The following is a 27,799-nucleotide window of genomic DNA, read 5'->3' as shown; positions in this document are numbered from 1 at the left end:
ACTTAATGAAAGAGTGAAAGAGAGAAGGAAAGAAAAAGAAAAAGAAAGAAAGAGAGAGAGAAAGAGAGGGAGGGAGGGAGGAAAGGAGAGAGGGAGGAAGGAAGGAAGGAAGGAAGGAAGGAAGGAAGGAAGGAAGAAAGAAAGAAAGAAAGAAAGAAAGAAAGAAAGAAAGAAAGAAAGAAAGAAAGAAAGAAAGAAAGAAAGAAAGAAAGAAAGAGAAAAAGAAAAAGAAAAGGCATTTGAAGCTGGTCAAGTCTTTCCCAGTACATGTCAGAATAAACAGTGGGGAGCCTGTGTTCTGAGAGGGTAGTGGGGTCAAGAGAGGTAGTAAACCAGAAAACTGTGATGTACAGAGGGTCTTCCTCATTCTAGAGCTGCGTGCTTTTTACTGAAAATATTACTGAAGAGTGAAAGTCTTGCTAGTTGCTCATGGACTCATGTTTGGTGGGAAAGGAAGGAAAAAGTAGAGTACAAAAGACACGTAAAGATCAATTTCACCTTTAATGAGGAAGAGGGGATAGGATGGATCTTAATTTGTTGTAGTGTGCAATTCAGGAGCAAAGTAATACAACAGCTTTTTGTTTAATATAGCCAATTTTGAAATAAGCACTGTATTCTAAGAAGGATTTTTATCTTTGGGGAGTCTCCATTAGAAGTAGGCATTTTTAAACCATTTAAATACTTTTTTTTAGATCCAAATGTTTGTCATGTTAAAATGTAGTATTTATAAGTAGTGTTTTTCTCCCATTTTGCCCTACCATGAGAGTGTCAAATGCTGCTGTTGTGACATAAATTACAAAAATCAGTTTAGAAATAAAACATACAAGAAGATATGAAAGCAGATTCATCTTTAAGGAGAAAATTTGAGGAGGGGGAAAGATAGGGTGCCAGGCAGTCTTCCACATACTGCCTGATCTTCCTTTGTTTTTACTGCATTTTGTCCCCCACCAGGAATTCATATGAAGCATGGTGCCTGACATGTAATAAGCCCCCAGAAAATGCTAGCTATTTTTCTCCATTTTATTAGTTAATAAGCATCAGCTTTAAAAATGTCCCTTCCTTAGCTGGTTATGAATAAGTCACACACACATTAGTTAAAATAGATCAAGGGGAAGGAGAGGAAACACTGCAGTCCCCTCAACCGTCAGCACAGCTCTCCAAAGTAACACATGGGAAACCTGAGAAAGTTGAGAAAGACTATAGGACCAATGTACAGAGGCGTGGCTAGCACACAGCAGACTCAAGAAAATGTCTATCACACACAGGACAGCCGTTTGCTTCTGTGACCCTACTGTTCCAACACTCAGGTCATACCAGTGACGCTGAGAGAATGGATGGGACCGCCAGGAGAAAGTTTGGGTTTGGAAGCATGGTTATTTTTTGGTGTCAATGCTTAAACTATTCTGCTCCACCAGTCAATCTTTTATGGTTTGCTGCGGGATGCCAATGGAGGGGGCTCTCAGAAAAGGTGATTGTTTTCCTTTCCATCTTATATAACCTAGAACCCTGACCCCAGAACCCAGGACTAAATTGCTATTTGTGAGCTATCTTGGGAGCTTAACTGACACATACAGTGTTATTTCTAGATGAGAGATTCCTAATTCCAATTAATTTAGTAACAGATACTTGGAACACATTTCTGTTTCTAAGTGGGGGATTGCCTGGAGTTTCTCTGAACACCTTTATAAGTGGATAGAAATTTGGGTAGTCTTTATATAATTCTAAATTAGAGTCCAAATGGCTACATGGTGCTTTGCTTAAAACAAGTCTGTTTCCTCGTATCAGAAAGGGAAGAATTATCATCATTCCTAAAAAAGAAATTCTAAAAATTTCTTCTTGTGTGGACTTTGGAAATGAGTGGATAACTAGATGTAGTTATCTAGAAGACTCCAAAAACTTTAAAGTAGAAGGCATTAATTAATTGAGTTGACTGTATGCCCTGACTTCTGCATTTGCCTCATGTGTTAAGGTTTTGTTTGTTTTTGTTTGCTTATTTTTAAGTCCTAGAATTGTGAATTTTTCAGAGCCCTATGTCCCTTTCTTGACTGAACTCACTGTAAATAGATAAAGTTCCTGCTCTATATCACTGCTTTTACTAACTGAGAAGTCTATTTATATGCTTATTTAAATATCTGGGGTGCAGATGTATTTACAGCATACTTTGGTTTGTAAATATTAGCTTCCTTATGGAAATATTAGTTCCTTACCACTAGAACAAATTGATTTCATCTATCTTCCTCCTCATCTCTAAGCATATTATTTATCCAACTTTCAGCTTTTCTGATATAAACATGTCTCACTACAATAAGATTAATAAACAAAGTCAAAAGACTGCTTATGAAAAAATATTTTAGAAATCTAGTCCTTTTGATTAGTAACCAGCCTTAGTACCAGAAAAACTTCAAAGTGCTCTCTAAACATTGGATTTTCATCAGTGATGCTGCAAGCCTTAGTTCTCATCTTTCATGCTTACCCATGCAATAACTTCAAAAGGATTAAAAAGAAAGAATGACAATCTCTCAAAGCAGCCCTGTAATCTTGTCTTTAGCTATCATGCATTTATAACCAAATAATTGCTTCATTACATTATGCTTTAATAAATATAATAATTAACATTTGTTACCAAAAAAGCAAATATGCAAACCATTTAGAAATGAAATCCAGGGCCCATGGGATATCTAGAAGAAAATGGAAAAGAGTTAGACAGCGTCAAATATAGATATCTTCAAAGGGAAAGATATCACTTAAAGTTTTCTTTACTTACTGAAATATGTTCTTGCATATTTTATTGTTTTTGTTGTCTTGCTTATTATAATCCAGCCAGTGAATGTTCAAAGAACATAAAATCCTACAAATAAATAAAGTGAATATGAGTGCATTTACAAAAAGGCAACAATTAAGATCAGGAGTCTCACATGTAAGCTTTGATTATATCATGCAATTATGTTTCCCAGTGGCGTTCCAGCAACATACGATTTATCAGTAGGAGGAAAATCAAAAAGTTTTAAGCTTGGCAACACTTTCTAGTTTTCAGAATACAAGTTACTTGGAAATCTTATCCGAATCAGCAGGGTATCATCAGTCAAAATCCTGGGTGATCAAGACAGTGCAGACTTGGATTGCAGGGTATTGTGTCAGTGCAGGAAGTTGCAATAGACACTGATTTTTGAACAAGTATTTCATACATCACCATGGACTATGTGGTTAGTGACTAGGTATTCATCTCAGGAAGTACCGAAAACTATACCAGAGGGAACTTGAGAAGGGGTAGTTAGAGCTGTGGGTTGTGAAGTGGTAGCATCAAACCAGAGGAGACCAAACATTAGGTAGTACTTGTGAATTTTGCTGTTTGGATCAGTGAGTATTCTCATACCAGCAGCTTTCTGAAGGTCTCTCTCTCAGCACATGGTAACAAAATTTATTTTATTTAAAAAATAAAAACATAATTCTTCCTATCAAATTATATGTAGAAGTAAGTGATTTATCTTGGCAATACATGTGAGAAATTGTTTTAAAATCTATATTGCCCCCCCAAAAAAAGGAAAAAAAGAAATGGATGGGAGCATTAGATATTCTCAATGAGTATACTTCTCCCTGAGACAATGGAGTTAAAAAGTTATCTTTTCGATGACTGGGGTGTTATCTGGTCAGAGCTTCTCCAATTTATAGTGCATAGCAAATTGTTGACAGTACATTTTTACTGTCAGCCTGTTATGTAATATAAGTGGGTTTGGCAGATTAAAGATTATCTGTTTTTTAATATAAACATTAAGTACAGAGCTTAATCGGAAAGGCCAAATTAAGGTTTTGGGAAAAGAGCTGTGTGTGTGTGTGTGTGTGTGTGTGTGTGTGTGCGCGCGCGCGCGCGCGTGCGCGCGCGCGCGCGCAAGCTTGGAGGGATTGGTGTTGAAGTGCTGAATGATTAAAAATGGGAAAGGTGAGCAGGAAGTGGCAAAGTAAAAGCCCTGTCAAGTGGATAGAGGATAATATGGAGAATAAGGAATGGAAGAAATATTAGGTCATAGGCAAGATTGACTGGAATTGGTTAGATTTATAAATGCAAATGGGAATTGAGGGTAAGTGACTACTTAGTAAGTATAAAAACCTAGCAATCCAAATATACAAATTCTACCTCCTACCAATGATAGGGAACCAATAAGTTAAAATTCCTGGAAAAATATATATTCTATATCAAACCCTAAGTATCTTTCAGTAATGCCACTAGGGACTTATTTTTAGTTAATCTACTTCCCAAGTGTCTTTAGAACAAAATGAGTAGATAGAGCCATTTTTCCCCCACAGCAGCACACATTAATATAACCATAAGATTTAGGATCCTAAAACCCTGAAGAACAGCAAAATATAAGAGGAAGAATGTAGGTTTATTTTAAAATTCCATGACTTTTTTTCAGAGCATTGACAATGGTAAGCAATGAGGGAGATATTAGAGGAAAAATCAGGAAAAGGAGATGGCCAAACATTTGGCACAGGTGTTACTTGAATTCTGTTCTCCTATCACCAATCTCCACACCAAGAAGAAAATATTTTAATGGAATTATAAATTGGAAAAAAAAAGGACAAAGACATAGTATCTTTGTAATAATGGAAACTGATACATATTAACTCATTCCTGTGAATCCATGTATTCACGTTCATATTGGAAGGGCAAAACAACTGTACTGTTCACATTCTGAATGTCACTTAATTCATTGTTAAACAATGAAACAGTCCTGAACTTTACCCAGGATAAATAATGTGATATTTACATATTTTCCAGTGAAAGCGAAAATGAGCCAAAAATCTAAATTGAAATTGAAAGAGAAGGGTAACTAAGGCTTTGAAGAAATAATGAGTAGGATTTGACAGGGCAGCAATTCTTGAGGAAGAGGGTATGAAGGCCAGTGGAGAAGGACTGCCTATTAGAAATGCAGATTCCTAAATTCTGACTTCTGAAGAGTTGGTCCCAAACTAGCCTTCTATGCATAAACCTCGTTGAGGTAAACATGTTGCTGTGCAAAACGAGATTGGCTCCATAGTAATTAACAAGAGAAGGGAAATAAATCACTCATACTCTTTAAGACCACACTTACAAAGAGAAAACAAGCACCAATCATCGCTGCTTTGACCGTCACATCTAGATCTGCAGGAACATGAATTCCGAAGTTGTCAGCATTGGTAAAGACATCATTTACAAATCCTGACCAGTACTTCGAAATCTTCCCAATTGTAAGCTTTTCATTAATGGTCTTCACCTTTGAAAAGAAAATAAGAGATGTTAAATCTAAACGTGAAACAAATGGTATCTTAGCATGTTTCCTTCAAGAGAGAGATGAATTATTTTATTCATCATCTGTGACAATTCCATGTCATTCATTCCTTTATATAAGCATAAGTTTGTAGATTTAACTTTACAGTTCACTCTTCAGGAATTTTGCTTTCCAGACAGTTGTCTAATTTATCCTAAGTCCTTTTTTTTTGCTTTTTGTATGCAGATTGAGAATATAATAGCAATAAATAATTAAGGTCAGGCTACCACAAGATGGCAGCAGGTACATAGTCTCAATTACACGGTCTAACCTTGAAGGTAATTCTATTACCTGAGGTCCAGATTTCAAACCTGAATTCTTCAATTAAAAAAAAAGAAAAGAAAAAAATATTTTTGATAAAGGTTTTAGATAAGATTTTCTAGAAGAAATTTCTAGATATAATTTGTAAACTTTTAAATTTTTATTGCTAAGATTTTATAATTACTAACATACTTAAATATCATCAGCCATTGCTTAATCTGATTTTTATATTATACTATATATATATTTACTAGGTAATTGCTTTATAACTAACCGGAAGTCCTATTTTTCACTAAAAAAATTCTCTGGGCAAATATGTCACACAGGAAATGCAAACTAATTTGACATCAAAAATCTATAGTCCTCAGCTAGAAGGAGTCTACAATTAAACTTTATTAACTATTTTGCTTGCCCTGTTTCTCATTCAAAGGCTGAAAGTGATTCAATATAAACTTTCACTTTCTGTATGGCGGGAGAAGATAGAAAATAGAGAAAGTTACTTAGGACATCCGTTACTACAAATACTAAAACTTTTTTTCTTTTTTTTTTTAAAGATTTTATTTATTCATGAGAGAGAGAGAGGGTGAGAGCGAGAGAGAGCACGAGCATGGGCACGGCAGAGGGAGAGAGGGGCTCAGGCTCAATGTGGGGCTTGATCCCAGGACCCTGGGATCAGGGCCTGAGCAGAAGGTAGATGCTCGACTGACTGAGCCACCCATGCATCCCAGTACTAAAATTTTTAAGTCTTAATCATAGGGCATATTTTTATCCTTTAGTTTTGTTTTTTTTTTTTAATTTGAGAGAGAGAGCAGGGGAGGGGCAGAGGGAAAGGGAGAGGGACAAACAGACTCCCCACTGAATGAGGAAACTATCCTTTAGTCTTAGGAAAGTCATGCCAAGTCCTTTTAGAGTGGACTGGAGTTAGAACAGCTCACTTCGCAAAATTTACATCATATTCTGGATGAACAGTGTTCCCCGAAGTCCCTCAGACTGAATGTCCTAGGTGGGATATACATGAATGTATAAAGAATGAAGGAAAGAATAACAAGTATACACTTTAAATTCGATCTGCTTTGCCTACAATGTATTTCTAGGAAAGGCAGTTAAGATAGTTCATATTCTTACAATTGAATTTGCAACTTCCTATTGTTTTTTAACATTGAATTTACACAAATATGTTTATGTAAGTGTAGATTATTTTACAAAATGAAGTTAGCAGGTCTTCTGGTCATAGGTTCTAAATTAGTGATATTTTAATGGAATGTGCTTTTTAGATGAGATCTGGACTGCGATATGTAACCACCAGAGCTACAGGAAAGAAGATATAATTTAGGGTGATTCTAAACTATATGTATTTGCTTTGTACCATGGGTGCTGTAATTCCACATAAATCAAAAAAGTTTTAGCATGTTTTTTAAAAAAAGTCTTGAACTTAGTATCACTGAAATTATGAGTTATTATTGGCATGTACAATATGGACTTATTACATTATTTCACAAGTATATTATCTTCTAAATTTATTTCAGAGATACTTCAGGATTTGAATATCTTAAAATTGAATTGTGTTGCAAAAAATCAGGACCTAAGTGAAACCTTCCTTCATTCTGTCAACCATACCTCAAAATCCACATCGCCAAAACAGCCACATGTTGCACAAGGACCAACAACTTTCAAAATATCTTCTTTGTTTGCATTTTGGATTGTGAATTTAGGCAGAAAGGGGTCCCACTTCTGTGCAACATAACCAACTATAGTACCAGGAGGGGCTTGGATTTCTAACTGTAAGAAGAGACAATAATAAAATAAGATTTTTTTCCCAAGGTTATTGTATTTTTATTTTACAACAATGTCAATTTATTCTAAACAGTAACTTTTATGAAATTATTTTTGTATTCTACAAAATATTCTAAATCTCTGCTACAAGGAAACAGCAGTGGATTTTTTTCCCCATTATTTTATAGAAACAAAGAAATTCACTGTATAGATATGTTTGGCATTATTCACTAAAGGTCCATGTCTTTAATCTTACTTCCCTGAAGACAACCTATCCCAGAATTGTCTTCTGACCGTGGGACGCTGGCTTCTTTGCCATTTTTGTTCCTAGCATGGCAGTTGGTCAAGCACTGAAGCTGTTTCCCATGAGGTATTTCCAATCTACTCCCTCTCCTGTGTTGCCACAACACACATCTATTTTTATCCCTCACTTACCAATTATTAGCTATTCATGATTGTTTTCCCTTCAGGCTGTCAACTTCTAGCTTCTCTGTGTTCAATTAAAAACAAATGCTTCTTTGTGAAGGTACCATTTTACATACCAATTTGATTTCTGTTTAACTTTTTCCAAAGCATTATAGACTAGCAATTGCATTTTCAGGCTTTACTTTAGTATTTTACCCATTACCTTCATTTCTTTAATTTCTTTATTTTTCATCATATTGTATTTCAACATATTTATGTAGTCAAATCAAATCCGTTGTGAAATAAACTAGAGGTGGGTAAAAATAATGAAAATTGTTTGCTTTTAAATCAAACCAACTCCTATAATCTGTTTACCTTTTGTCTTTTTTTAATTTATTAAGTTCATAGTCTTATGTGTATATCTGTAGTGTTCTTGGATCAACAGAGGTGGTTTCAATGAGAGTGCTTAGAATTATGTAGATCTGACTGGTTAAATCACTAAGTTGTACAGCTGAAAGTAATGTAACTTTGTGTGTCAACTATACTTAAATTAAAAAAAACACTAAAAAGAAAGAATTATATAGATTTGTCCTGGGATCACTTTTTAAATAACTGGTTTGATTTTGACCAAATTTTTAAAAATTATTAACAGGTTTCAAGATACATCTTACTTTTCATTTATGTGACATTGGGCTACTATGAAATAAAACATTAATTATCAGAAACTTTCAAATAGATATATTATACTGACTATACCATCTTAGAGCATATTAGATCTTTTTTTAAAGATTTATTTATTTATTTATTTGAAAGAGAGAGAATGAGAGAGAGAGAAAGAGCGCACATGAGAGGGGAGAGGGTCAGAGGGAGAAGCAGACTCCCTGCTGAGCAGGGAGCCTGATGCAGGACTCGGTCCAAGGACTCCAGGATCATGACCTGAGCCGAAGGCAGTAGCTTAACCAACTGAGCCATATTAGATCTTAAATATCCTCAGTAAGAGGATGAAGATTCTTGGACTCCATGTTTGAGTACCTGCTCCATTTTATCATTTAGCCAGGCAACTGCCTATAGTTGGAGAATTAGCTTCAATATATATTGCTAGAAACTTCCTCAATTAACCCCCATCCATATTAATATTTCTCATCATGCCAAGTAGAGTACTTAAACATAGGTCCTCAATAGAGAAACCATTTTTTTTCTTTTTTTGAGAAACTGGGGTTTGAATAAGGACAGTGGATCAAGTCCCATTCATAATATTTTGTGGATGTATAAATTACCTCCAATCCCTAAAGCCCCAGTTTTCTCAATTGCTAAGTGTGGAGAGTAAAACCTATTCTCTCTAGCTCATACAGATGTTATGATATCAAAGATGTTAAAGTAAACGTTCCGTATCGACTTAACTGCATTATGTCAACGAAAGTTATTATTGTAGTTCTATTATATAATGACGAAAATCTATTATATATTAAAATAATTAAATGACTCCCTTCAGAACAATAACGCAGTCTTTGTCACAGTTTGAAGTTTGCCATAAATGGATGAATGGGATGTGAGATTCTGTACTAAAAATAATACCTAACCAAGAGAACACCTTGAAAAAGTCTAGTATTACTCAGCATTTTTTGAACTTTGCTACAGTTAGAGAATGCAAAGGGTAGATTTGCTTAATGGCGGATCTCAGAGATATTACAATTAGGTGCCTAATACAGAGATTCAAGAGGATGTGCCCTATTTACAAGACACATTAGCTGTCTTTACCCATTCACGGAAGCCACTGTAGTTTTTGGTTGGAAAGAAGAAAAAAACAAAAACAATAAGCTAGTGAATCACCAAGTCCTTAAGCTATTCTGATCCTAAAGGAGCAAGAAGCAAATTACTAATTCAAACAATCGAAAGGTGAATTGCCTTATGGCTCCAGATGAATGCCATTTATTAAATAATTGCTAATCTTTTCAAACATAGAAAAATAAAAGTACACGCACAGCCAATGACTAACCTCTTGAAGGTAGAAAGGGAACCAGCAGCTGTTACACCTCAGAGGCCTGTTTACTGTAATCACCTCCCGACCTGAGTTATCTGTGATCTTCAGAGTGCAAGATCGCAGCGTGGAACAGAAGGTACGATTGAAGCAGATGCTTTCCTCCGCTGCAAAGTAAATTCTTTGCCCCAGGCTGTTTTTAATCTCATATTTGTTGGCGGTCTCAGTGCCAAGGATCACTAAGGGAAGAAAAAAAAATCATCAAAACAATACTATTGCCTAGAATCAAATCTTTAAATAAGTAAAAGGGGTAGTATTATTAAAAGAAAACAGAATCACTGACTAATAAGTATATGGTATCTTCTTCACCCAAATCTACTTCCATGCTCTAAAATTTGAGGACTTAGCTATGGAAATCAAAGTACCGAGAACAAAGCTGTGCAAGGACTAAATTTTGATTTCAGATATATGACCTACTTGGAACATGTAGTTCCACTTTTCAACTGAAGAAACAAGTCTGTAAAGAATCAAATCCTCAAATAATCCTTCTATCATTGCTGTGGAATTTATTGGAACAACTCACAGCATAGTAATGGTTTTGTTTAAGATCTATTTAACAGTGTATCTACAGCTGCATGCTATCTTGCTATCTGTTTATTACAACTTTGACATATTTTAGATATAATATAGAATATTAAGGACAAAAAATACTCAAGTAATTTGAATTCAGTTAATCATTGTTGTAAATCTGTGTATTATTAAATAACAAGCCATTTGATGAATCACCAATTCAATGATAAAACAAAAAATTGTGTTCGAGGGGTTTCTGGTATTTATTTATTTATTTATTTTTGGTTTTGTCTCAAGTTTTTATTTAAATTCCAGTTAGTTAACATGCAGTGTAATATTAGTTTCAGGAGTAGAATGCGTTTTGTTCTTTAGTTTCAATCTTGATTTCCATTTCTGAAATCATTAAGGAAATGAATTACTAACAAGCATTGAAATGATCAAACATCTTTTATTATTTTAAGATAAAAATAATGTTAGATTCCTGACAACAATATTACCAAAGACTTGGAAAGTTTTATGCTTTTAGGTTTATCTATATCAGACTAACACTTTACTTTGAGTGTTTATTTTAAAAAGGAGACCTACTGATCTTTTTGATTTAATTTTATCCTCAACATTTAACTTTATTATGAGATATTTAAATATAACAAAATTTCTGAAGCCTAAAATATTTTTAACAGTTTTAATAAGTATAGAATATAATACACTTACTTCCAAGAAGCTCCACCTGCTGGTGTATAATTATCAGGTCTAACTGTTAAAGAATGACATAAAGGAAATAAAAAGCATTACATCACACTTTGAAAACCTTTGGAGGTATTACTATTAACCTGTTTAACACATTAAATTCGGTAATTTTCATGTTCTTTACCAGGAAATGGTTGAAAACAGCTCACATTTTATAATGAAAAAGATGATATCTTTTGTATTCAAGTAAAAATAAAAAAAAAAATACAAGAACCCTGAGAATTCCAAGGCAGAATTGCCCAGAATAAGATTAGGAACTGTGGTTAACTCTGTGTTTTTTCTGTGATAAAGGGATAAAAGAGTAACTCTTGGAAACAATACCTGAAGATTTTTAAAGAGTCTCTGAATAATAATGCCTAAAATTTTTTTAAACTCATTTTTTTAAGCAATGATCTGAATGCCTGGCCTCCCCTCTCCACCCTGCCTAACTTCTCTTTCACTCTCAACTCATTCCTCACAGAAATAAGATGTCTTTGTTAAAGCAGAGAGAGGTCATTCTGTAAATTGTTCTCACTCATACTTTCCTCTGGACTAGAAAAACAACAACAACAACAACAACAACAACCAGAAATCTTACTGGTACAAACGAAATGCCCATTTAAGCAGAATAAATTTTGCCACTAACAGCTGACATAATAAAATTTGCTTTATGTAATTAAAAATGAAGTTAGTTTACAGAGATAAAGTACTCATAGATAGTTAAGAAATGACTATATTAAAAAGTATACAATGCACATGTTTAAAGGAAATATTAAAATATGTTCTTTGAATGAATTTTATTTTTCACTAAGGTAAATTCATGAACGCTGAAGACCATTGTCTTCTCCAACACTTCATTTTCTCTTTTGCCTCTAAATTTCTTCACTTTATTCTCCCTTCACTTTAATAAACTCACTGGTGACCATTAAACTGAAATAGTCATTAGTAATATTTGGTATTGATTGGGCCTTACAAACCCGGAAAATTTGAAGTTATATTATTTCCTGCATTCTCCTTGTATATCCTGAGGTGCAGGTAAAACTGCTGGAATGGGATTTAAACCCAGATCTTATTGCTTGCCACCAATTTTGACATGCTTTCTACTCTGTTGTTGTATTGGCATCACTAAACTAATCTCAGGAACTGGGATAAACAATTCTTAATTGATACTGTGGAACTTCTGAGTACCTTTTTTTCCTAATTTCTCTAACCTTTTATACATCCCAACCTCTGTGATAGTATTTGATTTGATCTGTCTCTGTGGGAAACCATCCTGGATTTGAGGGTCTTGTTTTGATCTTGCAATTTCCTTTAAGTAGTCCTGGGCCACTTATAAACTATGGTCCTAATAAGCCCTTTCCACGCTTTGCTATTAAATGATGGGCTAGGAATTGTTGGAAACTTTAGACAGATTGAATCATATATTCAGGTATCAGGGCAAGTAAAGCACTGAAGTGTGAAAGCCATAGAGTGGAAATCTAATGACAGCCTTGGATATACAGCTTAAGAATAAATTCTCATATATAATTTATTAAGTTTACAGGTATCAGTGATTCCATTTAATATATGTACTTCAAAATAAATTAGATCTATACATGTGTCTTTGTAGACTTTAACTCACTACTCCTACCTCTATGTGACTAAATTATAATAATTGTCCTTTGACACTAGTAAGATAAAATGATATTGACTATTATGAACATGTTAATCCAGAGAGAGATCTCTAGTTTATTCTTAGGTTTAGCTCTACATGAATGACTTAAATACACACACACATATACATCCATATATATGTATATATATATATTGCATACACATATACATATATGCACATGTACACAAATACATATGTACGTGTGTATATATGTATTTATATGTTTATATACATACCTGAAAATTTATTTTCAAATTGTTAATAGAAATAAGATTTTCATTAGTCATTGGATGGACTTGATTAAAGGAGAATAGATGAGTTTTTATATTTGTACTTTGATTTTTTTAACTTAGAAGGATTTTGTATATTTTGTATATTTTCCTATTTATTGAAAAATGTACTATTTTCAAATGCTCATGATTTTATTTAATTCTTATGGTTTTTAGATAAAATTTAACACATAAAATTAATTATATATATATATCTTACAGACTTGTGGTATAAAACATTTAAAATGCTCATTTATCCTGTTGTAAGTACACTGCTTTAAAGCAAGGAAGTGTTCTTTTAGTGTAAGGTGAATAAACTACCTTTCCCTTTGAAGTATACTATTCACCGATTTGTGGCATATTTTTATTTTCTGAAAAAGATTACCAAAGGTATTATGTCTGGAAAATTGACTTCATTTTAGAACTGAAGCCAATGAGTTCATATCTCTATTTATGGAATGTAAAAAAAAAAATTCATGTCAAGCATCTGGCTCCGGGTGTGTCATCATTCATGGATGGAAGAAGAATATGTGATGACCATATGTGATCATCAAACCTCAGCCCTCTGGCACTGGTATATCACTTTTATACTTGGCAAAACCTTGTCTGACAACATTCCCAAACAGCTTGCAGCAGTTAATCAACTCTAGTCAGCTATTACAGCTGATCCTTTCTGCAGATGGAAGATGGTAGGTTAGCTTTTCCAGCTCTTTTACATATCTCCCTGAGCTCTCCAGTCTCTGAAGTACATTTGTCTGCCAATGGGTTTCTGGAGAAGGCATCTGCAATTATAAACATTTTCCCAGGAACATATGCTGCATGCAGCTTAAACCCTATCAGGCATAACAGAAATCTCTTGTACCTTAAGGGAATTAACACAGAGATTTGATTTTGATAAAGGAGATAGACTTTATAGTTTGAAAGAATGCCAAACAAGCTGAAAATAGCAGCAGATGTGCTGACATCTCAATATTAGCATATTTCCAATCTTTTGCAGGATAAAATCCAAAAGCAACAATAATATATATAAATATAATTGCTTTTTATGTGCCACATAATTCAGATGATGGTATTTCTTGATTGATTTATTATAAGGCTTGAATCACTGCTCACCCTCCAATGATTATATCTAATAATAATATGATCTTTTAGGCAAATCAGCCTGGAGATGCAACGGTATCAAAGACAATGATGTTAACTTGGTAACTTGCTTTCCCTTGGATTTATAGACACCTTTTGAGATTCAGTTGAAGACACTGAACTCTCAGATCATTACGGAAGTCTCTCCTGAGTTCTTAGATCCTTAACAACATTTCTCTCTTCTACGCACCTGCACACATTACAACTGTGTGTCTGGCTTTAGTACATAGCTTTGCACTTTTTGTCAACATTTTTGCAGGCCATTTAGGTTGCAGAATGTTTGGGTGAGAAGGACTAGGTTTTATGCTTTTTATATGTCTTGATGATAGCAAGTACTCAATAAATATCCTTTAATTAAATAGCTGTAGGTGACTAGACATGTCAGACAATTCCTTGAGGATACATTTGCTTATACCTTGAGCAATGAGCAGAAGGAGGATAAATGTGCTAAAGAGCTCCATCAAAAATGTTTAGTGTCATCACTCTGCCAAATAAATAAGGAAAATAGAAGTGGGAATAAAAGAGAATAAATTTCTTTCCAAATAATAGAGATAATTTTTTTCATAATTTCATGATTTATACTGCTTTTCTCACTTCAATAAGTGATTTGTTGAAGTTCTTCAACTGTGGTTGAAAAGCAAGAAACCAAGTCTGTATTCATTTTAAGGGGTGAAAGTGTGTAGAAATAAAGAGATAAAAACACCTGGCTTAAATATTCTAGACCAGGAGGGAGACTGCCTGGCGGAGGGAGAGTTGGCTGCCACACTTGGTTCCCTGGGTTGGGAAGTGAGACGTGAAAGCTGTGGTCAGGGTCTGGAGCTCCAGGAAGAAAGCCAGGCAAACCTCTACTTCTTTGGTTCTGTGCATCTGCAAGAGAATGAAAACCTCAGCCTATATTTAAATTTAGGCCATTTCACTGAGTTTTTCTCATAGTATTTGTTACTTCTGAATTCAGAGGGTCAACGGTTTCCTTCATCTTCCCTATTCACTGTTGCCATCACTTACCCCCTAAGCCAGAGAAAAAGGAATGCAGAAGACAGCTAATAGTAGTTGTGAGAAAATGTTGGATAATTTGGGCAAAATAAATGATTCCAAAAATATATTTTTGAAAGCAAGTTAAACTGTTTAAAGAGCTGAAAAATTATAAACTCTAAAAGAAAAAGAAATGGTAAAAAGAACTAGATATTCTTTACTCATAAAAGGATAAACTTAGACATCAGTTTTGAATCATAATTATCAGTTTCAAGGCATATTCTCCCTTCCTCAAATATTATGAGGGTACCTTGTAATTTCTGAGAATATTTTGTCTCTTTTTATCAATCCTACTGCTATGGCTAGGTTTAATTCAGGGCTCCTTACTGTTTAGGCTCTACCAGACCACCTGCAAGGCTTGTTAAAACACACATTCCTGGGCTCCACTCCAGAGTTTCTGCTTAAGGAGTTGGGGCAGGAGTGAGGCTTGAGAATTTGCATTTCTATTAAGTTCCCAGATGAGCTAATGCTGCTGTTCTGACCATATACTTTGAGAGCTAATGGGTTAATTCTACATACTATGAGAATATTCAAGCTAATTTATGAGCTTAAGGGCAGTATAATATCTAATGAAGCTTTGATTTCTCAGTATTTTGTATAAAAGCATCTAAACATTTTTGACAGTGTGAATCCTTTTGTAGCTTACTTAATATTACAAAAGATAAAATAATTACAGAATTCTATAATGTTTGGCTTTGATTTTTTTTTTTTAGAGACTCACCTGTTTTCTATATTATTGCCAGGTAAAACTGTTACTATTCCAATTATCTGTTAAAGTGTAGATATTTGCTATATATCCTGCATTGGTCAAGGAACCCATGTAGTATTATGCATAAGATGTAATAATGTGTGGAACAATCTCATTTTTTAAAAAATTATAAATTACTGCCTTTCTACTATCATTTTTTCCTTTTTCTTTTCACATGATTGCCATTTAGATTTCTCCCTCATTAGATACCATTTTTTTCCAAAGCCCATCAGAGTTTTTATTCCTCATCTTTATTAACCCATAAATTATTGGAGTTCTCACATTTGCATTCATTTAGTTTGACAACACTATGCTGACCTAGATTGAGCATAGGTATGGATCGAGATTCATGACAGGTATTTTCAAATATTAGAGGGACCATTATGAAAACAAGTAATTCACACTATTCTAAAGACATATGAATGGGAAGGACAAGGAAAATGGTCTACTATAAGGAGAAGTTTATAACAGCGGCACAACGCAAATTTGAATAAGTACTCTTATTGTACATATACTAAAGTTGGAGTGACATCTATATAATTCACAGTAGATTAGAATGGTCTCTCAGTCTCTCCCGAATTCATGTAAGTTGTGTGTATGTAGGGGTGTATTTTTCAGAATTTTTAAATCTCTAAAACATAAATTTGAAGAAAGGACTGAGTTTCCTTTGGAGATAATAAATTCGCCCCTAGTAAGAGAATTCAAGCATAGCCTGAATGTTAAGAAGAAGTTGGTCCCAAATTTTTAGAGCCTAGCCTGAATGAGTTCTTGGAAAGGGATTAAACAAACAAACAAACAAACAAAACAAAACAAACTGGTGAAGGAACATGGGCATCCAAGGAATGGTCCTTTGAACACTGACATAAACTATTTGCACTAATAATTGGCTCTTTAAGTTTGTGTATACATGTAGTGTTAAGGAGAAACAATTGCCAGGTGATTCATTTGTTTATTTAAACTTCAGTTTGTAGGAATGGATGAAGATAGGTATTTAAGTTTGTATTGGTTTGTGACATTTAGAATTTGGACATGCTTTAGTGTTAGGACCATATGGAAACAAACTTGTCATTTGGCCTCATTAAAATAGAGCTCCATATAGAGGCACTTGGGTGGCTCAGTTGGTTCAGCTGCCGACTCTTCACTTCAGCTTGGGTCATGATCCCAGAGTCTTGGGATCAAGCCCCACGTTAGGGCTCTGTGCTCAATAGGGAGTCTGCTTCAGGATTTTCTCTCTCTCCTCCTGCCATCCCCTCGCTCTCTCTCTCTCTCAAATAAATAATTAAATCTTTAAATAAATAAATAAATAAATAAATAAATAAATAAATAAATAAATAAAATAAGATAGAGTTCCATACTAAGAATATTATAGCAGTTTGCTTCCCACAGGACCCATCCTGAACTTTTCAGATCTGGGCAGACAAAAGCATAGGGGCTCAAGTACTCCTCTTGCTTTGGAGAAGGTGGCCTAAATGAAACCTCCATTAGCAAACTGGAGAGGAAGACTGTGTAACACCATGTCTGATTTGGGAGAGGAGCTGATGACCAACACAGCAAGGTCAACTGGAAATAGTAACATGGAACAAACAATCCTTTCTTTAGCTTAGTGCCAAAAGCACTGTTGTCATCAGCTTTCAGAGAAAAATAGAGGCAAAATTATGATCTAGGGAAAACCAGTTCATAATGATAAAATTTAGGATAGAAGTTCATCCTGGGTGTGAAGTTGTATGACTGTTGACCAAAAAAGGGAACTTTATGAGGTGCCAGAAATGTTCTATATCGTAATTTTGTTGGTGGTTACACAAGTTCATCCTTGTTTTAAAATATCATGAACTTAAGTTTGGTGTTCTTTACGCACTTTACTGTATGCATGTTATCCTTCAATTAAAAAAAACACATATGGGGTCAATTTCTAATAATAGGTGGCAGAAGATAATTAGATTCTCTCTCGTCAATTTTATTGTTAGATTAGCAAATTACTCCAATTCTATCTTGTAAGCTATGTCTGCTGTGACAAAATGCAGATTATTGAGTGTCTTGGAAGTGGCTCTACATTCTGGACCCAGGTCTTTGGGTCCTGAGACCTCAAAGCAGGTCCAGAAGCAGTGACGCCCTGGGGGCCCAGGGCAGATCATGTCAAAAAGTCTGAGTAGAGTCTCAGCAGGAAACTCTTGAAATCACCATTGTGACATCACTTGCTTCCTTTTCTGAGATTTCAGTTCATATTGGAGCAGCTTTTAAAGATAGTTTCTGTTCAGTTTAGGTCATCCTGGAAACTCCTGTCTTTCTCAAACTTAAAATTTGGGACCATCTTGTTCTTAAATTGTGTTTATTTATACTAAATCAGGGGACTCCAGACCACACAAGTATTTCTTCAGTTCTAATGACATCCAGTATTCACACTGTCCTTTGGTTTAGTGGTGCTGATTAAACTGCCCACAAAATGTGTGAAATATCCAATTACCCTGTATTCCCTGGAAAATAATAATTGCCAATACAGTTCACGGGCCAGAGAACTTTCACAATGTTATAAATATGTCCTGCAACATACTTGAAGAAAACTGTCTGCAAATATGTTTTAGGTAAATAATGATGATAATCTGACTTGCCCTCTCAAGCCAGATTTCTGATTCAAAAGGAAGGTTCATTTTTCATTTCCTTTAAATGGGGTCTCTAACAGATATTTTGCCCACTTCATGTGCTAAATAATTTGAGTAGGTTTCAGGAGTATTAGTTTTCCACCTGAAGTTTTGCCTCTAAGTTTAGTGGTTGAGTCTTTAACATTACTGAACATCACTGCTTTTTTGGTAGATTAATCATATTTTGATCTTACTATTGCTTTCCAGTCACAAGTTTCTTCAAAGACTCAGACTACCAGATAAAGAAGGAACTCTTTTGAATTTCTATCTGGCTTTGAATTTCTATCTACTCTTTTAAAAATGTATAACTAGCTTATAAATATTTCATATAGTCTGCAACTCTTTACCTTACAGGCTATGGTTGTTGCTGTAACTCTTATAAAGTGATGAAGTGTTTTGTATTAAGTGTTGGTGTCAGTCTTAAATGAAAGAAAAGACTTGTCAAGATTTCTTTTGTTTGCTTTCAAATATAAAAAAATGAGGCACACATATATTAAAATTCATGATTTTGTTGTTTCATGTCTATAATTTACAATTTGTTTGAGCTTTCTCCATGATACTCAGGGACTGGTGCACATTAAATGTTGAATTGTTCCATATTAAATAGCATCCCAAAGTGTGTTTTGATAAAGAAAGCAAATAAGTATAGATGCTTCTTTGAATGCTTCATTAATTTAATTTAGGATATTTTAAATTGGTGGACTCTATTATCCTATTTGTAATTAGGTTAAAAGGTTTCTGCCAATTATACTAATCATAATTCTTCATGCTAAAACTTTTTATTATAGGCTAGAGTTTAATGGTTTGTTTTGATAATGGAATGAAATATTATAATCTCATTTTTAATATAATTTCATAAGTGTTTTTAGTGAGATTGAAATTTATTACTTTCAAAAACAACCATATATCTTGTCTTTTGAGAAGTTATTTAAAGTAAGACAGTACTGATGATATTTATGCAGTTTTAGGAACTTGAGGGAAAAATTCCCAGCTCCCCCCCCAAACAAAGTCCCTAATTAATCTGCTTACTTAAATTAGTTATTTTCTGTTTGCTTTTATATATATAATTTACTATCAAAGAATTTTGGAAGATTTTTGTTTCATAATTCAGTAATATTTACTTCCATTAAATTTATTAGAATTTACCAATAACACATATTCAATTCTTTATAATAAATTGCTGTACCACACATTTTAAACAACAAATGGGAAATTTTAAAAATACTGAACTGTACTTTAACACTTTTTAACTTATGTGTGAAAAGATTTCTTCAAATCCCTTTAAACTTGGAATATCAACCTGTCCTTGTGTTTGGCATTAAATATTGCCCTCTTAAATTCTGCTGTGCAGCCTTTCTTATTAATTCACTATATTTATATTCATGATAACCAAAACGTTGTTTATATCTTAACTTTTACATTGAATCAGATAGTGTTTTTTTTAATTTAATGGAACACACTCCTTGAAGTTAAAAATTCCAGTGTTCAAAAGTGATAAATGACAGGTTTTAAAGTGTCAATCTCACTGATTGTAAAATCCCTACAACTGAGTATTTTTAGTCATAAATAAAGAAAAAATTGTTAGCTAGCTATATTTACTCTTACCTTTAGAGGCCATGAAGATGTCTGAGTCACTTCTTCAAAGGCAGCCAGGTTAAAAGAAAAGGCTTTTCTTGTTGCAGCAAGGAGAAAAACACAGCATGCGTAAAACTTCAGAAGGTGTCTGTCTACTTCATGTCAGTTTACAAATAACAGAGGAAGGGAGTGCCTTACTGTTTCCAGAGTGATGTATTTTATCACTTTGGACGACAGGGGGAGACGAAGCTATCACCAAAGGTAAATGCTGCTCAAACTGTCCTATCTCTTGGTGGCTGAAGGAACAATTTAAAAATAATAAAAACAGGAAAAGAAAATACGCAATACTCATTTTAAGAGTCTTGTTTGCACATAGTTACTGTTTTTTTTAATTTCTTGGAATATATACCCTTGCATTGACTATTGCATCAGAAATTCTCTATTTTTCTAGTTTCTAGAAATCTTCTGTGCCTGAGTCTATGATACATTATTCTATCCTGTGTAAGTTTCTGACAGTTCTAAATACAATATTTTAAATTTTGAAGATGTTTCAACTTCAATATTATTTTTCTCTCAGGATTTCTTCATGTTCTTTCCCCCAAAAGCAAAGAAGCACAAGGAGAATTATTCCTTATTATTTATGTAATAAATAAATCTGTATTTTCATTTTTAATTGAATTTGATGAATCTGAGGCATTTGAAAATACAAACCTTCAATAACCTCACAAAGTTAATGGAAACATACAGGTGATACTTATACATTGTATACTGAGGGGGAAGAGAAAACATGGTCCCCTTGACTGGACAGCTCATCTTTCTAAATGCAGGTGACCAGATGACCATGGAGATTTTGCTCCCCAAGTCAATTGCCCTGGATGGCATGATTTGCAAAGGTTGAACTTGCAAGATATACTGAATTACAAGCAACACTGTCTACTTTTAAAAATAGTTAAGCGGCCTGATAAGCCATAGGGCATGACGAAAAATTATAAAGTCAGCCTCACAGGTTGTTGATAGCCAAAAGTTTATGTTCTTATTTGGCAAAGAGGTATTTATTTTTATTGTTGTTGTTGTTTTGAGGTATTTGGGCTTGAAGAACTGCCATTACCTGACTTGTCATTTTGCAGGAAAGGTGAATAAATATGATTAGTATTTTTTTAAGATTTATTTATTTATTTGAGAGGGGGGGTGCTCTCAAGCAGACTCTCCGCCGAGCAGCCAACAAGGGGCTAGGTCTCAAGACCCAGAGATCATGACCTGAGCCAAAATCAAGAGTTGGAGGCTTACCTGACTGAGCCACTCAGGTGCCCCAACATGATTAGTATTTTAATTAAATTATATGTTTCCTAGATTTCTTACCATTTGTCATGGGCATTTGAAGAAACTTTATTCCAAAGAAACTAAGTTGTTATTAACACTATCAAACCGGGTATTTTATTATTTATTTATTTATTTTTAAAGATTTTATTTATTTATTTGCCAGAGAGAGAGAGAGAGCACAAGCAGGGGGAGCAGCAGGCAGAGGGAGAGGCAAGCCTCCTGCTGAGCAGGGAGCCTGATGTGGGACTCGAACCCAGGACCCTGGGATCATGACCTGAGCCGAAGGCAGACGCTTAACCGACTGAGCCACCCAGGCATCCGGGTATTTTATTTTTTAAAAAAATTTTTAAGATTTTATATTTATTTGAGAGAGAGAGAGAGAGACACATAGCGAGAGAGGGAACACAAGTAGGGGAATGGGAGAGGGAGAAGCAGGCTTCCTGCTGAGCAGGAAGCCCGATGCGGGGCTCAATCCCAGAACCCTGGGATCATGACCTGAGCTGAAAGCAGACTAACCAACTGAGCCATCCAGGCGCCCCTCAAACCTGGTATTTTAAATTATGGTCATAATGGATGAATTAATTTTGATTTTCCACAGAGCACCAGTTTTGAAATGAAAATCTGAATGAATTAAACATGTATTTTGGCCCGTATAGGCCAACCATCCATGTATGTGGATATGGCCATATGACTAACTCATGGAATCTTTCACTATTTAACCTGCACGGGAGAACTTCCAGGCCACCTAACTTGGTGTAGTGTAGGAACTGCCCATTTCTTTCTTCACGCTTTCTCTCCCTGTCCTCTCAAAGACAGCACAGATATTGCTTTTTCTTTTCAAAGACCCAGCAGATGCCAACCTGAGGTTTCCTCTTCCCACCATTCCTTTCTGTTTCCCAGCCTTTCTCAAAGAGAGGCTCATAAACCATCCTGATGGACCTCTGGGACATTCATGGACAGTCCTATTGCCGAGTGCTCCGGCAGCCAGGTGGTGTTGCTCCAAGAGCTGGCTTCACCTCCTCTCCTGTTGCTGTTGCTGCTGTCATTTCAACTCCAGCTGCATGGCACCCTCAATCCCCCTTCCCCTCTCCTGGCACCTGCCACCTCGGCGGAAGCACCGGGACCTCCCATCAGCACGCAGAAGCCTCACACCTACCTCTCTGCTCCGTGTGCCATGAAGCCCTGGACTGTTTCAAGCAGCATCAAAACCAGTTTCCCATTGCCATCGGGCTACAGCTTTCTGGTCTGCTGGCTTGATGCCATGAAATATAGCCCATACAAGGCGGGTGTGTCCAACAGACATAACCCGGGGCTTGAAGACAACCCAGTGGGATCCGTACAAAAAAGGAGATTTAAAAATGAATATCAGAAGACATAAGTCAATGGGCCTGCCCCCTTGCAGGACACAGCCCTCTCCTGAGCCTCTGCTCTGTCGCTCTGCTGCTTGGGCATGCTCATTTTCTCAGGACGTTCTGCCTTGCCTGTCCTTGTCCCTTCTATAAGAAGGGCTCTATATCCACCCTCAACTTCAACTCCTGCCAAAAGGAAATGGAAAAAAACTGCATCATAATTTCATTACAATTGCCCCCTACCCATGGCCTTTCTGCAGGACATATCACAGCTCTTCCTGAAGATCTGTTTAATCAATATTAATCCTTGTGTATAAGTTTCCCCATTATTTAATTATTTAATAGTTAGATACTTGACTCAAATTCTCATGTTTGCAAAGGCTCACCAAAATAGTGTCTCCTAGTACAAAGGAAGAGACTGCAAATTATTTAAATCTATCTAGTGGCAGATAAGCTCCCTGTTATGACAAAAACAGCATTAGGCTTCAGAGAGAATCTGCTGGGAGAAGAATGGGGAAAGGAGTAAGATATAAGCCCACAGGTCTGGGGCAGGACCAAGGACCAAGTACTGAGAATAATTAGCTCTAGGAATATTTCATGGTTTTACTATAAAATTATGTGTTCCTAAAAATTAAATATATACATATATAAACATATACATATATAATCAAATATATATATATACACACACACACATATATATGGAATGAGAGGGAATTATTTGTTTTTATTAATTTATATAAATATTATTGAAGTATAATTCCAAAACACACTTTATTCACTTGAAATTATGTTTTCTAAAATTCATTGTAATGCATAAAATTACATTTGCTTTTAGCCACTCCCTGTTATTACTTTTTATGGGTATAATGGATGTGCATTTTATTATATTTTATATTTTTATACTTTTGGCCATTGTCTTTTTAATGGGAATTTACATTGTTTCCATCATATAAGGCAATGATTTTTATACACATGTATAGCAGTCTTTCGAAGGTGTATGTCAAGAAATGAAAATGCTGGGTTATGGAGTATGAAGATTCTCATTTTTACTAAGTACCATTGCAGAATTTACCAAGTACTAAGCATATACTAGGAAATTACTAAGTATCACTGAAGATCATTGGAGAATTGACCTCCTGTGTGCTTGTACCAATTTACATTCTCAACAGTAATGGGTAAGTGTTTCCATTTCTACCTCCCTCTTGCAACACTGGTGTGGTCAGTAGAGTGGGGAATTAGCTAGGGACTCCCAAATATTGATTTATAAGAAGGCAGCATATAGAAGTCTTCACTACATTATAACTAAGTAATGTAAACACTTTAGTATGTATTTATGTTTTCAGCTGTTCCTATCATACTGTATCATGTGAGAATAATTAATAGCAAATTTTATGAATAACTGGTTATAAAAATAACATTATTAATGTAAACTTGGAGAATGTTCCTTTCCTAGGAATGTGTGCCTCCTACTTCAGTTGCCACATTTTGCAAAATCTCTACCAAAGTGCATTTCTTTACTAACTTATTCAAATCTGTCCTTTTGATACAATGCTCTATTCATTCATTCAATAAACATGTATTAACATTTTACTATGTACATAGCATTATAGAGTATACTCAGATGTAATGAAATGGCCCCCACTCTGGGGGAATATGTACGCCAGTGGAGTGTCACATTATAGGATTGCAATATTCTTTTTATTTTTTAAAACTAAGAGTAAGTTACAATCTCCTGAAAACAAAATGATGTAACTCATCCTCTCTCTGCAAAGTGAAACTAATTGGAACCAGTAATGCATCATTCAAAAGAGCGGTTCCTTGTTTCATACACACATGTCTAATTTTCCTTTCCTCTGTTCCTTTAAAAAAGGAAAATAATAACTATTAAGATATTTCAACTTATATGAAATGATAGTAAACTGCCTCTTTTAAAAATTTTTTTATTGTTATGTTAATCACCATACATTACATCATTAGTTTTTGATGTAGTGTTCCATGATTCATTGTTTGTGCATAACACCCAGTGCTCCACGCAGAACGTGCCCTCTTTAAAACCCATCATCAGGCTAACCCATCCCCCCACCCCCCTCCCCTCTAGAACCCTCAGTTTGTTTTTCAGAGTCCATCGTCTCTCATGGATAGTAAACTGCCTCTTAGCTATTAATAAAAGATGGATTTCTTACCCACTCTCACTCTGCATACTTAGAAAGGTATTGATCCAAAGGATTAGGAAAAAAGGAAAAGAATCCTGGTTATAGAGAAGAATCTGTGAAACTAAGATAAAGCTGGTTCTGGAGCAAATCTAGAGGGGTCCCCATTCACCAAGATGACATGGAAAAGACTCCTAATTTAGAGTCCTGTGCACAGACTCCACGGGACAAATGGCATCACATAATCAGTAGATTGTAAAGCCCAAGACAGAAGCAAAAGTTTAGTTTGTGTATAAAAGTTTTTCTTAAATTTTCAGCCTTATACATTTTTTTTTTAGGTGGGACTAAGTTAAGCGGAATGGAGTTCTTTGAAGTATTCTGTGTTTATTGTGCTTTGTCTTCAGGCATTTGCCTGATCTGTTATGCATAATGCAAACTTTTAATAGTTCATAATGGTATTTTCCTTTGAAGAGTCTAAAAGTAGGGGGAATTCTGACAGGTTCTTGCTCATTCCAGGGTATATTACTAGAAAAAGAGATGGGAATTACAAGCAGAAAACTTGTACAAACATATGGCATATCAACAACTATTTATTTCGATGTCCTTCAGGAGGTATGTTTATGCATGTATCTGAGAGAGAGAGAGAGAGGAAGATACAGAGACAGAGATAGACAGTGAGAGAGAGAGAGAGCGAGAGATAGAGCGAGAAAGAGAGAGAGACAGTGAGAGAGAGAGAGCGAAACTGAAGCTACTAAGTAGATTGAGGAGAACTAAAATGTTAAAAATCTTCAGAGACCTCAGTGCTCCCGGCCAAGAGCTACTTGACCGTTTTGAAAATCTCCTGATTTCTACCATTATTTTACATATACTTACCTTGTGCCTTGCTTCTTGTGGTCACTTTGTCTTCCCAACATCTGCCTGCCTCTCAGACATCACCAAAATCCTGCACCAAACCGTTCGGTGGCTGCCGCTGACAGCCCAGCAGCGCTCTGCCTCTGACTGCCTCCGCTGACGGCGGCCACATCCCTCAGAGCCCGCGCAGCTGCAGTTCAGTGCCAGCTAGAGCTCACCGACTGTTTTCCGCGGCACATCTTCTTTGCATTCCCTGCAGTGAACATAAGCTTCTGCAAGCCTGGATCCCCCCAAGAGCACTGCTCCCAAGAAACCGTGATAATTATTATAACAACTATACATGAAACATACAGGCAAAGTACCTTAGAGTTAATTTATGCTCCCTAGCGCATGTTTGTTGTTTCCTTCTGCGGCTGTGTATAGCCTAGCTCCTCCAGAAAATGTTACCACATTTAAATGCAGGCTTTGCTACGTGGTGGCTGAAAGAGTGGGATGTGTCCTATAGAACATGGAGAATGTTGCCTCACTGAATGCGAGTGGAGAAGGAAGGCCTGTTTTTTGTTACCTTGTGTACATTCTTTTTGTTGGTGGTGCCTAAGGCAGGTCCTGACCCGTTGTGGGCATTCGTGAAATGTTAACTGCAAGAATGATGGAATAGAGGTCACCAACAGCATTGTTTCTTGTTTGGACCATCTTCTTTCATTATTTTGTCTACCAGCAAATGTATGTGAACTGTGAAGAATGGATGAGAATGATGATTGTGCTCCTGACTTCAAGTTATAGTTGTGATTTGAATAAGATTTATACAAGTAAGCTATTGTGTTTGGGGCATATCTAGAAATAACTCTGTTTGCCTGAAGTGAAGTGTATTTATGCTTTGCGTAGTATTGTTTTTTCTTTTGAAATCTCCTTAGTTATGTTTTTCTCGAGTCACCAGGTAGATTCTAGTGCAGTAGAAATATATTTTGTCAATAGAAATATATTCTGAGGCACATGTGTAATTCAAACTTTTCTAGAAGCTACATTAAAATTCACAAAGAAACAGGGGAAGTTAATTTAAATAATATATTTTATTTAACCGGCTATTTCAAATATATAATTTCAACATGTGGCACTCTTCAGTTCCAACGGCTCAGTATCCACACGTGGCTAGTGACTACTGTATTGGACATGAGACTCCTAGTGTATTTTTCCAGCAAAAGACTTGGCTGGTGACAGGTCAATCGTATGTGTTTGTTTAAATATGCACGTGCTTTAAAAATAATTTTGAACTTCAATTTTTTAATTTATATATTTTTAAATAAAAGCACATTGATATGGAAAACAGATTCAAGTTATACTGAAAATTATAAAGTAAAAGGTTATCTTCTTTCCCACACCAGTTTGTTCCCCCAAATAATTAATGTGAACTCTTGCATATGTATTTTCAGGTCAAAAAATACACTTATAATATGAGAATACTTTTATATTTAGAATATGGCAATATATTTAGAATTTCTACCCGTATGAAATCTTATACAAAGAGACCTGTACTGTGCTCAGCTTCAATAGTAAACAGAGAAAAATTAAATGTGATATCATTATGTACTTCTTAGAAAGGCAAAAATTAAAAGGACTGACCATACTAAGTGTTGCCAGACATGGAGCCATGTTAACTCTTAGTATGAGTGTGTGTTTTGCTACAATATGTTGTAAACAGTTTGGCATTATTTAGCATGTTTGAAGAGACACATATTCAATGCCCTCGCAATTCCATTTCTAGGTATATACCCCAAAGAAACACTTGCTCATCTACAGCATGAGAAATATGTAAGAATACCATAGAAGCATCCATTGTTGTAACCCCACATTGGAAAAAACTGTTGGTCGGCAAAATGGCCCCCTACCACAGAGGGCAAGGAGAGACCAAAGAAAGAGGCATCCACTCCTGATTGGTAGGTGGTAGTTTGAATAAGCAATAAAATTTACTTACAAGGCTTGTCCTGGGCTGCTGCAAGACGAGTAGATCTCTGTACCTTCCTGCCAGATTCTTAAGTGTATATAGAGGTCTTT

At 35.3% G+C, this 27,799-nt stretch overlaps 1 protein-coding gene across 2 annotated transcripts; it reads right to left on the bottom strand.

Annotated features, from left to right (window-relative positions):
• Positions 1–478: 478 nt before the first annotated feature.
• On the bottom strand, positions 479–25,874 carry PLSCR5 (phospholipid scramblase family member 5). Of its 2 annotated transcripts, XM_025870229.2 has the most exons (9): positions 25,769–25,874; positions 20,104–20,170; positions 14,786–14,949; positions 11,005–11,047; positions 9,742–9,962; positions 7,185–7,346; positions 5,091–5,252; positions 2,765–2,848; positions 479–2,678 (listed from the first exon to the last, which is right to left on the bottom strand). In XM_025870229.2, the coding sequence occupies exons 2-8, from the start codon at positions 20,114–20,116 to the stop codon at positions 2,810–2,812; spliced, it is 804 nt and encodes a 267-aa protein (XP_025726014.1). In that variant the 5' UTR covers positions 20,117–20,170; positions 25,769–25,874; the 3' UTR covers positions 479–2,678; positions 2,765–2,809. The 2 variants fall into 2 exon arrangements, with proteins under 2 accessions (XP_025726014.1, XP_073737965.1); XM_073881864.1 differs by lacking the exon at positions 14,786–14,949.
• Between the last annotated feature and the right edge of the window lie 1,925 nt (positions 25,875–27,799).

This window comes from Callorhinus ursinus, unplaced genomic scaffold, assembly GCF_003265705.2.
Source record: "Callorhinus ursinus isolate GAN/ISIS: 27379988/994484 unplaced genomic scaffold, GSC_fseal_2.0 scaffold1, whole genome shotgun sequence".
Taxonomy (NCBI): Eukaryota; Metazoa; Chordata; class Mammalia; order Carnivora; family Otariidae; genus Callorhinus; species Callorhinus ursinus.
The sequence above is the reverse complement of the archived record's forward strand: the minus strand, read 5'-3'. Positions and strand labels throughout refer to the sequence as shown.

Excerpts from the sequence above, each read along its gene's own strand:
- PLSCR5 (XM_025870229.2), bottom strand. Across the intron at positions 9,963-11,004 it reads GCAGGTGGAGCTTCTTGGAA|TGATCCTTGGCACTGAGACC; the intron begins GTAAGTGTATTA and ends TTCTTCCCTTAG. Across the intron at positions 5,253-7,184 it reads TTGGCGATGTGGATTTTGAG|GTGAAGACCATTAATGAAAA; the intron begins GTATGGTTGACA and ends TTCTTTTCAAAG.